This window comes from Hylobates moloch, unplaced genomic scaffold (genome assembly GCF_009828535.3).
Source record: "Hylobates moloch isolate HMO894 unplaced genomic scaffold, HMol_V3 SCAFFOLD_17, whole genome shotgun sequence".
Taxonomy (NCBI): Eukaryota; Metazoa; Chordata; class Mammalia; order Primates; family Hylobatidae; genus Hylobates; species Hylobates moloch.
In genome coordinates, this window is record NW_026652292.1 from 2,278,290 (window position 1) to 2,295,703 (window position 17,414).

At 41.8% G+C, this 17,414-nt stretch overlaps 1 protein-coding gene across 1 annotated transcript; it reads right to left on the reverse strand.

Moving 5' to 3' along the window:
- Positions 1-15,780: 15,780 nt before the first annotated feature.
- On the reverse strand, positions 15,781-16,938 carry LOC116456895 (3-hydroxyisobutyryl-CoA hydrolase, mitochondrial). Its single transcript, XM_032135769.2, is given in 3 exon segments — positions 15,781-15,922; positions 15,924-16,851; positions 16,854-16,938. Coding segments are annotated over 3 exon segments (1,140 nt in total). The 5' UTR covers positions 16,924-16,938.
- Between the last annotated feature and the right edge of the window lie 476 nt (positions 16,939-17,414).

Here is a 17,414-nt window from a genome sequence, read left to right on the forward strand (position 1 = left end):
TTATATCGCAAAAAGAAAACAATGAGCTTAATACAAAATTTGCAAATGTCTTGATTTGACACTTCTCAAAAGAAGATATACAAAAGGTCAGTAAGTGTTTTTGAAATGATTCACATCAGTCTTGAGAGAAACATAAATCTAAACCATAATGAGATACTGCAACACATAGTGAGAATGTTTAAAGTTAAAAAGACTAACAATATCAGCACTGGAGCAACTGAGATTCTCAAGCAGCATTGGTAGAAGTGTAAAATTATACTAGAACTTTGGGGAACTGTTTGGCTGTTTAATATATAACCTTAAACATACACTTACCACTTGTTCGGGAAGTTCTAGTTATTTACCCAAGATAAATAAAAACGTGGGTCTCCTGAAAGATTTGGCCCAAATGCTTGTGATAGCCTTATTACAATTGCCTCAAACTGGCAATGACCAAAATATTCGTCAACATTTGCCTATTCCGGGTGGTTTAGTGGTCTAATTATAGGATGTAATATATACAGGCATAGAATGGAAGGAAGCACACACCCAGAACAGGTGACTCTCAATATCATCATGCTGAATGGGAGAAAACAGATACAAAAGAGTACATCCTGTCATTTCATTTATGTGGCAGTTTATACCATCTCCGGAGCAATATTGATTAATGCTACTCAATGGTGAGAGAAGTCTCCTGGGACTGAGAGAAGGGAAGACTGAGAAGGGACAGGAGAGCATTTTATGGGATGATGGAAGTATTTTATACGCTAGTTGGGGTTGTGATTACATGGATACCATATGTGTAAAAACTACCAAATTTTACACTTTATATCTGGGCTTTTTAACGTACATAAATTATACCTCAACTAATAAAACATATACATTTTTACTGAAATTATAATGTTTAAAATACTCACTGAAGAGTTTGTATTTATGTAACAATGCCTGTTTGTAAATTCTTGTCAGACTGGATATGATCATTTTTATCTTTCTGATCTGATATGTGGTAAGTAATATTTTACTTGTTCTAACTCTCCTTTATTTATTATTATATTTGAGGCTGGACATTGTTTCACATATTTATTCATCAATTATCTTTCTGTTTCTGTAAATTGTCTCTTCAGGTCCTTTTCTGTCTACTTGATTGTTAATCTTCTGTTATTAAAAGATATCTTTATATTTTTATGATATTAAGCCTTTTACAGCCATAGAAATTAAGATTATTTTCCTCATGTTTTTGGTCTCTTGAGTTAGTTTAAATTTTTTTTTCTTTTTACTTTCACTCCAGCTGGTGTAAACCTGTGAAATATTTTTTAGCTTACATAAATTCTCAATTTTTAACAGTATAATATATTAATAATTTATGGGTTGTAATCTTTTGGTTGATTAAAATCATTTTTTCTAAGTCATGAAATAAACATGTGCATTTTTTCTTATATCTGTTGGACTTTCATATTAAAATTTTTAATTTATTTGGAATTTACTTTTTAATCGTGTAAGGTCACATTTATTAAATCAATAGCAAATTTTCTCCAGCCTCTAATTCATCTCCTCTACTGATCACATATCTGAAATGATCCCCCTTTTCCGTATTAAAATTCCCCAAATCTGTGTTTCTTATCTAGTCTGTGTGTTTCTTTTTCTAATGCTGTTTTTATTTCTACCAGAGTTCTATCCCCTCATATTTTAAAGACTCAGAGAGCCCCACAGCAGCCCCCTGGCTTCCTCTCCCTGGGTTTCTGCTGCCAGGCTCCATGTGTCCTCTCCCCCGTCTGTTGGGCTCCATGATCCAGGTGCTCCATGGATTTCTTCACTTTAGGAAGATGCAGCGTGGATCCTCTCAGCCCTGGCCCTTCTTATCCACCCACTCTCCCAATGTACTTATACATGTCCTTGGTAAGCTTGGTAGAGTTGTATTCCAGTGATATAAACGTCACTCACAGATGTACAGTACATCCTGAGTTAATAGTTCTTTTGTTTTTCTTTTGCCTGACTAATTTAAACCTAGACCTATCCCCTATGTATTCCCTCTCTTCTCAGCCATTGGATGAATCAGGCATTCCAACAATTCCATCTCCTCTCCTGCTCCGGTCAGGACTGGGAGTCACCGCACCTGCTGCAGCTCTATCACCCCACGCTGTCTGTTCACCCCTGGGTCCCCCTGCACATCTCTCCAAACCCACACATTCCCACCCGCGGGCTCTTCTCTCTCTCCCCTCCCCGCTTCCCTCTCTCATTTTACTGGAGCACATTTTCCCCAGCTTCCTGAAATAGAGGTTACAGGACAGGTATTTTGAGTTTTTAAAGTCTGACGATGTATTTCTATTTACCCTGGAATTTTACTGACACTTCAAAAGGTTTAGAATTCAAGACTGAAAATAATTTTCCTTCTGAATTTTTTAAATGACTTTTTAATTTTGGAATAATTTAAGATTTGCAGAAAAGTTGCAAAGATGGTACAGAATTCCGTATCCCCCTTACCAAGGTTCCACCAATGTCAAAGTAAAACTTTATGGAACAACTGTCACAAGGAAGAAACCAACATTGGTGTGGTACCAGTAACCACACTCTAGACATGATCTAGATTCCACCCATCCTTTTTCCACATTTGTTGAAATAATTAGAGGCTTTTCTTCTTTTATCTGTAAATGGGTACATTATGTGAATATATTATTTAATATTAAACTACCTGCCAGGCATGGCGGCTCACGCCTGTAATCTCAGCACTTTGGGTGACCGAGGCGGGTGGATCACCTAAGGTCAGGAGTTTGAGACCAGCCTGGCCAACATGGTGAAACCCCATCTCTACTAAAAATACAAAAAGTAAGCAGGTGCGGTGGCACGTGCCTGTAGTCCCAGCTACTCGGGAGGCTGAGGCTGGAGAATTGCTTGAACTCAGGAGGTGGAGGTTGCAGTGAGCTGAGATTGTGCTGCTGTACTCCAGCCTGGACGACAGAGCAAGACTCCATCTCAAAACAAAAAAAAATTAAATAAATAAATAAATAAATAAATAACTACCCTTATAGAAGCAAGTCAATTTGGTCATAATTTACCTTTTTGAGAGTACATTTCTAGATTTGATTTGTTAACTTTTATTTAGAAATTTTGCATATATGTTCTTTAGGGAGACTAACTCATGTATTCCTTGCCTCAAATAAATTAGAACCGTTCTCTTAACTTGTTTTCTAGAAGAATTCCTGGACGACCAATATTTTGTGTTCCTTGAATATTTGATAGAACTGGTTTAAAAACCATCTGTTTCTGATGTTTCCTTTGTGGAAATGTTTTCAATTACTGATTTAATTTATTTATTTTTCTTATCCTAATACGATTTTTCTAACCTACCCTCAGTTAGCACTTAAAATCTTTTCTCATATTTTATTTTTAATGTTTTTACGTCATTATACTTTAGTTTTATTTACTACGAACTGCTTTTACTGGATTTTAAAAAATAATTATATTTGAAAAACTTTCACTTTTAACTGGAACATTTAGGCTGTACACATGTGTTGATTATCTTTGTAGTTTGATTTTTTACTATACTTTTGAAAAGTTATTTATGTATCCATTGTTTCTGTATGTTTTCTCTTTTCTTATATTTAGAAACAATTTTATTACCATTTCTCTTTTTCACTAATTGCTTGGAATTTCCATAGTTGATTTTAATTTTTATAATGGTTGACAGATGCATATTTAATTTCAAGCAGTATAAATTAATTAATCATTTTTAGGAGGATTTTAGAAGCCAGAAACAGTGATAAAACTCTTCTGATTTATATATTTTATAAGTATATAAATCTATATAATATTAAATGCATAACAGATTACATTTTAGGTTTTTTAACTGCACGAAATATGTTATTCATGGTGCTTTACACAGTCAATGTTGGACAAGAGTTACTTGCATGTTACTCTTTTTAATTTTATCGTCATTCTTTCACCTTAAATACTCTTTGTGGCATCATTTCCTTCCTTTCTGGAGAATTTTTTAGGAGTTATTGAGGAATGCTTTTCTAGTCTACCAATACTTTGATCTTTTTCTAGAAAGATAATTTCACTGGGCATGTCATCTAAGTTGACTGTTGTTATTTTTTTTTTCCACAGCCTTTCAAAAGAGATTCTATTGTTTTTGATCTTCATGATCAGTTGTGAGAAATCAGTGACCAATCAAACTGTTGTTCCTTTGTGGGTAAGTTAACTTTTCTCTCTGGCTGCTTTGAAGATAGTCTCTTAGGCTGCTATGTTTTTGCCGATGTTTCAGGTGTAAGTTTTTAAAATGTTTTTCTCGAATCCATTAACCTTCCTGATTCTGAGAAATTATGTCTGCATTCATTTAGGGATCATTTTAACCATTATCTCCTCGATATTGCCTCTCCTCTCATTTTGAGCCTTATGTTTCTGGAAGTTCAAGGAGATGTGTTTTGGAACTGTTCACTTTACCTTACACGTCTCCCGCTCTCTGTCATACTTCCTGCCTCCCCCTCCTCGGTGCTCTATTAGCAGTAATTTCTTTTAGGTGTATCTTTCAGGCGATGTTTTCATTTATGTCATATATACTGTGTAAGCCGCTCATTGAGTTTTTTTAGTGTTTTAATTGATGCATATAATTGTGCATATTTTGGGGGTACATCCAATATTTGATACATGAATATAATGTGTAATTATCCAGTGAGGGCATTTAGGATATCTATCAACTCGAACTTTGATCATTTCTTTGTGTTAAGAACATTTCAACTTTTCTCTTCTAGCTATTTTGAAAGACACAATGTATCCTTTTTCCTTGTAGCCACGGATGGAGTCCTAAATTGCAGTCAGGGACACTATTTGGCTCTGTTTCGAGTCCAGCTGTTCATTTTTTATAGTCTCCTACTCCTTGATTATATATTGTATTTCCTCTCTTATATATTTAATATATTTATCTTCCGTCTCCTATAATTGTTGTCTCATATCTGAATCCATCAAGTTATTAAAATTGAGGGCCTTCTCTTTTAAAAGTATCTACTTAGCATTTTCCGTGGACTCAACCTAACCTCTTCAAAGAGCAAGGATGAGGCTTCAGAAACTTGACTTTTCAGCAGCTGTTGCCAAAGTGTGACTTCTGGTTAAATATGGCATTGGGCTTGGGGTCTTTAGAAAACAACGGAAGTGAGAATGAGCGCTCAGAAACATTCTTAGAAAACATTTGTTTCCCCCAAGAAAGGAAGCCTGAGGCCTTTCGGAACTGAGGAGGACTCTGGCTGTGGCGCTCATAAGAACGGTCTCAGAGCAGGGAAGGCGGAAGACGGAAAACACACAGAACAGCCAGCTGGGAAAGCAGAGGGGAAAAGAAGTCACAATCATCTCCAGGAAAGGAAGAGCTTTGGGGTTTGCAGGGCTATACTTGGAGAAGGCTCAGTTACAAGCCGGCTGCCTGGAGTGGGAGGTTAGGACACAAGAAAGTCAGCACCAGGGCTTTGATGCGGCGATTTCAGAGGAAATTGGAGATTGTTAAGAAACGTATCTTTGCAGCGAAGCTTCGGTTTATTAACTTCTGAGAGGAAGACAACGAAACTGTCTGGGCTAACGTTGAGGCGCTGCCGCCTCATGAAGCTGTGTGGGAAGGACCCTGCACCTCAGCCCGGGCGGCTCTGAACCACGGGAGCAGAGGAGGCCTCCTGGGACACCGGCCACTGTGCTGTGACCAACCCTGAGCAACTCGGCAACTCTTATCTTTGAGGTGTTCAACCTCCTGTTCGGTCTTCACCACCTGACCAGATCACTGGACCAAGGTAGGCAGCTCTCTCCCCAGGACTGGAGGTATTGAGAGAATCTGACCTCATGTGAAATTTGCCTTTATTTTATTATTTTATTTTATTTTTATTTTATTTTATTTATTATTTATTTATTTATTTATTTATTTATTTATTTATTTATTTATTTATTTTCGAGACAGAGTCTCCCTCTGCCACCCAGGCTGGAGTGCAGTAGCACAATCTCGGCTCACTGCAACCTCTGCCTCCTGAGTTCAAGCGATTCTCTTGCCTCAGCCTCCCGAGTAGTTGGGATTACAGGCACTCGCCGCCAGGCCCGGCTAATTTTTTGTATTTTTAGTAGAGACGGGGTTTCACTATGTTGGCCAGGCTGGTCTCGAACTCCTAACTTCCTGATCCGCCTGCCTCGGCCTCCCAAAGGGCTGGGGTTACACTGGGAGCAACTGCGCCGGGCCTATTTATTTATTTTTTTGTCTGGTAGTGATCTCATTTGTTAAATGCATCAAAAGTACTTTATGAGCACTGTTATGGTCTGAACTGTGACCTACCCAAATTCATATGTTGCAGCCTTAACCCCCAGCACTTTAGAATGGGACTGTATTTGGAAATGGGGCCTTTAAAGGGGTGATTAAGTTAAAATGAGGTCCTTAGGGTGGGCCCCGTCCAATATGACTGTTGTCCCTAGAAGGAGATGAGGCCACCGACATGCACAGAAGAACCACCCTGTGAGGACCTTGGAGGACAGAGACACACCTGGAGGGATGACCCTTGAGGACACAGGGAGACGAGGGCTGCCCGCAAATCAAGGAGAGAGGCCTCAGGAGGAACCAACCCTGCTGAGTACTGATCTCAGACTTCCGGGCTCCAAGACTGCAAGATAATAAACTACGGATGAAGCCCCAGGCTTTTGTTTTCCTGGGGTTTATTCTCAAGTGGGAATGAGGATGGAAATCACACATTGAGAAATCACACCGGCATCAGCAGGAACCGCTTATGGCCTCTCCTGAGGGTGACACCAACTTCCGTGGTGTTTGCCATACTCCCCTGCCCACTAAAGTGTATGCCATCACCCGGTGAAGGGAGAATGGTCCACCACACCTTCCAGATGATTGCTCTCTGGAGGGGTGCTCAGAATACAGATTGGGGTTTTGAACTAGATGAAATTGTTGGCAGAATTCTTGAGAGCAGGGAAGTGGTGGGATGCCAGCCTGCCTGAAAGCATGTGCCGTCCACCACTCCAAGTACGCGGGACGCAGGCTGAGGAAGTCATGGAGAGCCAGGGACTCCCCCACATTTTGTGAAAATTGGGTAAGAAGGCACTGAGACCTAATTTTATTTTTTGAGTAATCTGTCCTTGCATGCACAAAAGGAAATTGAAGCCAGGATGAGCAGGGGCACCAGAATGTTCTGTTTATATATTCACATGTTTACTGCGTGCTCACTTTGTACAAGGACACTTAGCAGTGTGGAGCAGAAAGAGTTGAAGAAACAGTTTCCACCTCCACCCACTGGAAGATTTAGAGAGACCACGCTTAGCTAAAGATGCTAATCTTCGCCTATCTGTGTAATACAGAGAACGGTGCAGCAGGGAGAGCAGAATTTCAGAAGAAGAGCTCCAACTCCATTGCCCACCTCCAAAGGGAGGGACCGCTTGATGCTGAATGGTGAGATTCAGCCAATCCTCCCTGGCTGCATTTACACACATCTGAAGCAGGAGCCTGCATTCACAGCCAGCTGTCACCACCAGTGGTTCTTCTTGGCCTCCTCTTTGTCTCCTGAGAATCTGCTGAGGAATGATAGCCTTTCCAGGGCTTAGAGTGTGCTTTACATTTTTAATTTTTAAAAGTATGACCATGCCAGAGAACCTTTCCTTGGCCTGTATCCATTTCCTGTGTGGTTTTTAATATGCACAGTTTCTCACCTATAGCTTGATCACCTTTGCTGTTGGGTGGAGTAACATGGCCTGTGTCTCAGTGGCTCATCCTCTTCCTCAGTGTGGACTTTCAGGAGGGTGCTCTGGTAGTGGGGTGAGCCCCATCACTCCAAGCTCTGCCCCTGTCTTCACACAGCTTTCTCCTCTGGTCTGTGTCTCTCCTCTTCTTAGAATGACACCTGTTATTGGATTTAGGCCCACTCTAACCTGGGCTGATCTTTACCTTATTCACAACTGCAAAGAACCTATTTCCAAATAAGCTTGGATTCACAGGTTCTGGTGACGGTATCTTTTTTGGGGGTAAAGGAAGACCATCCAATCCACTATGTGTGTAGAAAATATAGATGTTGGGAGGAATTCAGCATGAGCGCCGCACCCTAGAGAGGGTGTTTGTTGTCGGCGCCCAGCGTGGTATAGGAAGAGGCTGAGAGAGTGGCTGCCCTCAGGCTGGTTGACTCAGATAAAATCTCAGATGGACAAGATGTTCACAGGGCCAAGGAGCAGCGGTGTCTTGCTCAACTCAACGGACAGAGCAAGGGAAGGCCCCAGGGGAACTGGTGCTGAGGGAAGCAGCCTCGAAGGCGGGGGCCTTGGCAGGTCAGCCTTATGGGTCTTTTGGACAGACAGTCCCCTCATCTGTCTTCTCTTTGCCTTCCTTTGACTTCAGGTGGTCATTCCTCCCGCCTGTGGTTTCCAGGGCCCCGTGTTGCCCTGTGGCCACTCAAACTCAAATCTCATCTGTTTCCCTCTCTCCCTCCTCACAGGCCCTTGATGGCAGGGCCATGGTCCCAGCTGTGGAGGGCAGAGCCCACCACTTCACTGTTTCTAAGAGTGTGTTGGACCTGAAAGCATCTGAATCCATTAGCTAGGGCTGCCATAACCAAGGACCACAAAGGAGGCTGTTAAAGGACAGATGCTTGCTTATCTTCCTCAGCTCTGGATGCTGGAGGCCTGAGATCCAGCTGTGGGCAGGGTCTGGGAGGCTGTGGGGAGAACCTGCTTCTCCTGCGGCCTCTGTGCTCGCCTGTGTACTGATTTCTTCTTACAAAGACAGAAGTCCCATGGGATTAGCCCACCCTAAGGACCTCATCTACCCTAACTACCTCTTTAAAGGCTTATCTCCAAATACAGTCCCCTTTTAGGTACACTTTAGCCATAGGACGTCAACATAGAAATTGTAAAAGAGCACAATTCAAGCCAGGGCTTCACCCCTCCAGATGTGCCAGGACCTCGGCAAGCTCGCTCTTGTACCTTTGGTCCTTCTCCGCTTGTGCAATGGCCCCAGCTGCCCACTCACTTGGCCTCTCCCTGCTCCCCCGCCCCCAGCCCTCTGCCTCCGACACTGCTGGAATGCGCCCTCGGGTCCCACACACCTAAAATGCAGGTGAGAGGCCTCTAAGCATAACTGGTTCAACCTGTTTCCACTCCAGCCTCTCCACCAGGGGACCAGGGGATGGAATCCCTGCCATTCCAGAGGCCAGTTTCAGAAGCCCTGAGTCCTCCCTTGCCCCAGACAGTGGTGGACCAAAGGGGCTCCAGGTCCTGCATCGCAGCCCTGCGGTGGACACAGGCGCATTGCTGGGGTGCAGGCAGCTTTGGGGGCACAGGTGCAGAGGATGACCACGCTGTCCCACCCACCAGCTCCCTCTGCTCCTTCCTCGTCTGGAGGCCCCTGGGCTTCAGTGGCTTTGAGGAAGAGCCGGGAAGGGTGTGAGGCAGGTTTACTGTAAGACAAAGGCAACTGCAGATTAAACGTTGGTCACTGCTTTTCCCTGGCCGCCTTCCCCACCCCTCCTAGTCCCTGCCTCACCTTTCTGCTCCACCCTCCCTGACTCCTCCCACATCTTACGAAGACCAGCAAAACCACAATTTTGTGCGAGTTTCTGCCAACAGCCAAACCATCAATCTTGAATTTCTTAAGAAGGTTTTATGCTGACGAAGACAGATTCCTCTCTAAGAGAGCCGCTTATGCCAGCTGTTAACTAATACATTTTATGTGACTAAAAAATGCACATATATAAACATCTTCCAAAAGAATGAATATTTATAAAATACATAGAGATCCATAAAAAGAGAAGGTTAACTTGCAAAATTATTTCATTTTTTTCAAATAAAAATTTTGGAGGCTGAAATAATATCATAAATTAACAACAAGGCAGCCCAAAATAGACTACTTGAAAATTAAACAACATTAGCAAAAATAGAAACAGAGCTCAAATTATCTGAAGAATGAAAGTGCATGTGTTCATGAACACGGGGAGGAAAAGGAACTTATGCATTTCTGCTGCCCAGGTAAATTGGTTAAGTATTTCTGGAGGCCATTTTAAAACATTTATCACAATTCAAAAATTTCAAATTTCATAATCTCTGATATAACAATTACGTTTCCAGAAATTTAAACTATGGAAATACACCGAAATATGTGCTTGAGGGTATTTATTCTTGCATATTTTCAATAGCCTAAAATCGGAAGCTACTTATACACCCACTAGCAGAAAGATTTCCAATAAGTAACATCACATTGATGAATGGAATAGTTAGCAGCTCTTACGAACAGTCGTTCATGCAGATTACATGTACATTAAAATATTTGTTAAGATTTACACGATATGGTTAAGTGTTTAATTTCTGAGCAACAGAATAGTGGGAACTAGGATATGTTTATTTATTTCCATAAGATTTTATTATTTTAATTTCCACTGTAAGTATGTATCAGTTTATAATTTTAGAAAAAGAGAAGATAGGATAAGTATGCCTTCTTATTTATTTCCATGTGATTGTATTATTTCGATTTTCACTATAAGTATGTGTTAGTTTATAATTTTAGAAAAAGAGAAGATAGGCCAGGAGCAGTGGCTCAGGCTTGTAATCCCAGCACTTTGGGAGGCCGAGGCAGGTGGATCACCTGAGGTTAGGAGTTCAAGACCAGCCTGGCAAACATGGTGAAACCCCATCTCTACTAAAAATACAAAAATTAGCCAGGTGTGGTGGTGCACACCTGTAGTCCCAGCTACTCAGGAGGCTGAGGCTGGAGAATCCCTTGAACCTGGGATGCGGAGGTTAGAGTGAGCCAAAATCATTCCATTGCACTGCAGCCTGGGCGACAGAGTGAGATTTAGTCTCAAAGAAAAAAAAAAAAGAAAGAAAAAGAAAAAGAGAAGGTAGAAAATAGATCCTTGGTTAAATATGTTATAATATGGCTAAAATGAATGAAGTAGTGGTGTCTGCAATTAAGTGGAAGGACAGCCGCTAGAATTTGTTAGAATATCTACATGTGTGGCAAAGCTACTGTGACCCACATAACCGTGTGTGTACATGTATGCATTAATAAAGACATGTAAAGCAAAACGACAACTGCTTCCTTGACCTAGTCTGTGGTCACAGAGGACATTCCTCCTGAATAGAGGTGGTGTGAATGGCATCAGTGATCTATTGCTTTAGGCCGATCCAGCAAGCACTTCCAATTGTACCTTGGCAGCAGTCCTCTGCTTCTTACAGGGCAATGGTCCTCCACAGGCGATGATTTTGAATTGTCATATGACTCGGGAACTGGATAACTTAGTACCCTACTGCACAACAAACTACCCTGCCCCGAATACCAACATCACCCTCATCCCAGAAATACTGCTGTATACTAATGGAACCCCTGGCTTTCACCTGAGTACATGGTTACCTTGAACAGAGACTATGGTTCCCAGATTCCTAACAGCTAGGTGTGGCCATATGGCCAAGTGCTGGCCGATAGGGTGTGAACAAAGAGATCAAGTCAACTCCCTGGCAGTGTCCTCGTTGGTGGATGGCTCACAATTCTTCCCCGGCATCCTTGCTCCTGGCCGGAATGCAATGTGGCCACACAATGCAGATGGGGGGCAAGACCCTGTGTCCACAGGGCAGAAGCAGCAAGGGGCACAGACAGGTTCCCAGGGTGGCGTCAGGGTCCTGAGATGCCTGCACCTGTTTCCCAGGACCAAGCCACACCCCCAGGGAGAGTCCTTCAACCACTGTTGTTCTGGCTTTGTGTCATTCATGGGTGAACCAGATCCAAACAAATCTGGAGCCTGATATTTTATCGACATAAATTATACAAGATGCTACTGCTCCTATAAATAATTTCAACATCATTGATAAAAATAAGATTGCCATGACTGCTGTAACACATGACCACAAATTTGGTGAATTAAGATGACTGACGTATTTTCTCTCACAGTTCTGGAGGCCTGAAGTCCTCAGTCAGGGTGCTGGCTGGGCTGGCTCCCTCTGGAGGCTCAGGGGAGAATCCATCTCCTCCCCTTCTCTTCTGTGTCCCAGGCTGGCCGGCAATCCTGGGGCTCCTTGGCTTGTGGCCACATCACTCCTGTGTCTGCCTCTTTCTTCATGTGGCTTTCCCTCTGCTCCTGTCTTCTCTTTTGTCTCTTGTAAGGATGACTGTCATTGGATTTAGGACTCACACGGATAATGCAGGATGACTTCATCTCAAGCTCTTTAACTTAATTACATCTGCAAAGACACTTTTTCAAAATAAAATCACATTCAAGAGATCTGGGGTTTAGGACATGGACGTACATTTTTGGGGGCCACCGCTCGACCCACTGTGGTCCACTAACCCAATCTCATTTCCCCTCCCCAGGGAAATCCCCAGAGCTCTCTCTAAGGATTTATATGTATGTTCATACACTTATAGACATGTATACATGTTTCTGCACCTATAAATAAATTAGACCTAGGTACACATGCATGCACACCTGTAGATATGCATGACTTGTGTGCATGCATGAGCACCTGTAGACATGCGAGGCCTGTATGAATGCATGAGCACCTGTAGACATACAAGGTTTGTGTGCATATGTGTGTGCACCCATAGACATATAATGTATGTAGATATACATTGCTTCAATAGACTTGTTTGACACAGGGTTGCCACAAATCCTCAATTTATTTTAAAAAAAACACATTCTCTGTGAAGTGTGATAAAGTGAAGCACCATAATATGAGGTGCACCTACAGGTGCCCATGCATGTGCATACAGGCCATGTATGTCTGCCGGTGCACCCACATATCCACATAGGCCTTGAATGTCTACAGGTGCACATGCATGCACACAGGCCTTGTATGTCTACAGGTGCACACACATATGCACACAGGCCTTGTATGTCTACAGGTGCACACACATAAGCGCACAGGCCTGGTATATCTACAGGTGCACACATATATGTACACAGGCCTTGTATATCTATAGGTGCACAAACATATGCCCACAGGCCTTCTATGTCTACAGGTGCACATGCATTTAGGCCTTGTATGTCTACAGGTGCACAAACATATGCACACATGCCTTGTATGTCTACAAGTGCACATGCACACAGGCCATGTATGTCTACAGGTACACATGCATTTAGGCCTTTAATGTTTACAGGTGCACATGCACATCCTCACTTCCTGTCTCTGTCACATTTTGGAAATTCTCACAATATTTTAAACTTTTATGTTATTCTATCTGTTGTGGTGGTCTGTGATCAGTGATCTTTGACGTTACTCTTGTAATTGTTTTGAGGCACCAGGAATCACACCCATATAGGACTGAGAACTTAATCAATAACCATTGTTTGTGTTCTGGCTGCTCCATTACCTAGTTGTTCCCCAACTCTCTTCCTCTTCTCAGGCCTCCCTATTCTCTGCATCACAGCAATATTGAAATTAGGCCAATTAATAGCCCTATAATGGCCTTTAAGTGTTCAAGTGAAAGGAAAAGTTGCACGTCTCTCACTTTAAAGCAAAATCTAAGAATGGTTAAGCTGAGTAAGAAAGGCATGTCAAAAGCTGAGTTAGGCCAAAAGCTAGTTCTCTTGTACCAAAGAGTCAGCCAAATTGTGAATGCAAAGAAAACAATTTTGAGGGAAATTAAAAGTGCTACTTTAGTGAAAACAAGAATTGTGAGTGAAACAGGCATATTGTTGATAGGGAGAAAGTATAAATGCTCCAGATAGAAGATCAAACCAGACACACCATTCCCTTAAGCCAAAGCCCAATCCAGAGAAAGGCCTTAAGTCTCTTCAATTTTATGAAGCTTAAGAGATGGGAGGAAACTGCAAAAAAAAAAAGTTAGGAGCTAGCAGAGGTAGGTTCATGAAGTCTAAGGAAAAAAGACATCTCCATAACATGAAAGTATCAAGGTGAAGCAGCAAGTGCTGATGGAGAAGCTGCAGCAAGTTATCCGGAAGATCTACCTAAGATCATTCATGAAGGTTACTACACTAAACAACAGATTTTCAGTGTAGATGAAACGGCTTTCTATTGGAAGAAGATGCCATCTAGGGCTTTCATACCTTGAGAGGAGAAGTCAATGCCTGGCTTCAAAGCTTCAAAGGACAGGCTGACTCTCTTGTTAGGAGCTGGTGCAGCTGGTGACTTTCAGTTGAAGCCAATGCTCATTTAACATTCTGAAAGTCCTAGAGCCATTAAGAATGATGCTAAATCTACTCTGCCTACGTTCTATACATGAAACAACAAAGCCTGGATGATAGCACTTCTCTTTACAGCATGGTTTCCTGAATATTTTAAGCCCATTGTTGAGACCTACTTCTCAGAAAAAAATATCTCTTCCAAAATACTACTGCTCATTGACAACTCAACTGGTTTTTACGCAAGAGCTCTGATGCAGATGTACAATGAGATGAATGTTTTCATGTCTATTAGCAGATCCATTCTGCAGCCCAAGGATCAAGGAGTCATTTTGACTTTCAAGTCTTAATATTTGAGAATACATTCTGTAGGGCTCTAGCTGCCATAGACAGTGATTACACTCCATGAATCTAGGCAAAATAAATTGAAAATCTTCTGGAAACAATTCACCATATTAGATGCCACTAAGAACATTCATGATTTGTAGGAGGAGTTCAAAATATCAACATTAACAGGAGTTTAGCAAGAAGTTTATTACTACCTTCATGGATGACTTTGAAGGCATCAATACTTCAGTGGAGGAAGTAACTGCAGATGTGGTGGAAACAGCAAGATAACTAGAATTAGAAGTGGAGCCTGAAGATGGAACTGGATTTCTGCAATCTCATGAGAGAACACACGAGGAACTCCTTCTTATGGATGAGCAAAGAAAGTGGTTTCTTGAGATGGAATATCTTCCTGGTGAAGATGCTGTGTGTTCATTGTTGAAATAACAAAGGATTTAGAAATTACCTAAACTTAGTTGATAAAGCAGCCGAGAGGAAACACTCCAATTTTGAAGGAAGTTCTACTGTGGGTAAAATGCTATCAAATGGCATTACATACTACATAGAAATCTTTCATGAAAGGAAGGTGTAATCAATGGGGTAAACTCAATTCTTATGTTATTTTAAGAAATTGCTACAGTGACCTCCACTTTCAGCAACCACCACTCTGATCAATCAGCAGCCACTGGCATTGAGGCAAGACAATCCACCAGCAAAAAGATAAGGACTCCTTGAAGGCTCAGATCATCCTTAGCATTTTTTACCAAAAAAAGATTTTAAATTAAGTTATGCACACTGCTTTTTAGACATAATGCTATTGCACACTTAATAGACTACAGTAAAGGATGAATGTAATTTTTTTTTTTTTTTTGAGAAGGAGTCTCGCTCTGTCGCCCAGGGTGGAGTGCAGTGGCGCAATCTCAGCTCACTTCAAGCTCCGCTTCCTGGGTTCACGCCATTCTCCTGCCTCAGCCTCCTCAGTAGCTGGGATTACAGATGCCCGCCACCACACCTGGCTAATTTTTTTTGTATTTTTAGTTGAGATGAGGTTTTGCTGTGTTAGCTGGTAGGGTCTCGATCTTCTGACCTCATGATCCACCCGCCTCGGCCTCCCAAAGTCCTGGGATTACAGGCATGAGCCACCGCACCTGGCCAGGATAAATATAACTTTTTTATAGCTAGTTCCAATAAAGCTTTATTTGTGAACTCTGATATTTCATTTAATTTTTATGTCATGAAATATTAGTCTTTGATTTCTTTTCCCAACCATTTAAAAATGCAGAAACCATTCTTAGCTTGTAGTGCATATAAAAATAGGCAGCAGTCTGGATTTGGCCTGCGTGCTGCGGATTGCCAACCCATGCTACAGAACATACCCGGAAAGCCTGTCACCTCAAAATTTCAAATCGTTGCTTCCCAAAGGCTTAAAGTGATTATTCAAATCTTCATCAGTAACTTCTTTTAGGTCAGCTGGTTTCCATTTTGGACTCTGGTCTTTATTAATTAAAATAGCTCTGACGCCTTCATAAAAGTCGACCCCCCATACAAGCTAGACTTAGCTGATACTCCACAGTTAGTACTTCTTCCAAGGTCTTTCAAGACCCCTCCAGGAGTTACCTTAGTGTGATCTTTAGAGATGTCGGAGACATGTTATTAATTACCTTCAATTGCTCTAGGGCAAAAGATGAACCATCTTGCTGTAAGTTTTCAATAATTTGTCCCACAGTATTGGCTGAAAAGCAACTGTTTATTTTGCCCATGTGTTCCTCAAGTATAAAAGACTTGTCTTCATCAATCTTAGACTCCATATGGTAATTTTCTAAGACAGCTGCAATATTTTCTTTTGAAGGTGATTTCAAGGCTAACAAATCTTCCTCTAACATGCCCAACTTTTCAGAATCTACAAAGCGTGTAGCAATTCCTGTTCTGCACACATCCTTTCATTTTAGTCTGAATCCTGTTAATGCAAGGAAGTAACCGAGTTTTCCCTGAACTCGTGGCAAGAAATAACCTCCATCCACATCAGGGAACAGTCCTAGTGCCGTTTCTGGAATGGCAAAAAGACACTTTTCTGTAGCCACTCGAAGCTGCCCATGGACTGACAGACCAACTCCCCCACACACTGTAATTCCATGAATAAGTGCAACATAACGTTTCTGACAAGAACCAAAAGCATTGTTCAGCATATATTCTTCTCTGAAGAAAATTGGTGCTATCTTCTGTTTTGCCTTTTCAGCTTCTGAGATCACTCTAATATCACTCCCAGCACAGAAAGCCTTTCCTCCGGCTCCCTTTATAATGATCAGGAGAGTTTCAGGATCTTGTTCCCACTTCTCTAGTTATGGATAAATCTGCCAAATCATATGAAGAGTCAGTGCATTTAGGAACTTTGGTCTGTTTAGTGTTATGACTCCTGTACTCCCCCTCTTTTTTTTTCCTAACAGCACGTCTTCTGCTGCATCTGGTGCAGTATGGTATTAATCCTTTTGAATGCATTAAACCTTGACATGAGCCTCCACACCTCCTGCTGCCCCATTGCCAAACAGTCTGGAGTTAAGCAGCAGAGCAAGAGGCACCAGGACGGCTCCAGTGCCTCCAAATACAGCTTTTTATATGCATTGGGAAAACCAAAAATTTGTGTGACTCGCTTTATTACAGTGGTCTGGAACCCAGCCCTCATCTCTGAAGTATGCCTGTATATACACGCATGTGCATCTATGAGCATGTAAATCCTATGCAAACATATGTGTGCACCTATAGATGTGTAAGGCCTGCATCCACAGGTATGTGCACCTGTAGACATGTAAGGCATATATATACATATATACATGTCAGCTGTGAGAGCAGACTTCACTGACTAGTTGCTAATGAACAGAGCATGTCAGAAATGATGGAATGTCACTTCCAACACTAAGTATTAAAAGATTCTGATTTTCTATTTTGAGTCTCCTTTCTCTCATTATCCTCCAATCACTGATCTAGGAGAAAACCAGCTGCCAAGGTTTCCCTGAGACCAGTGACCTGGAG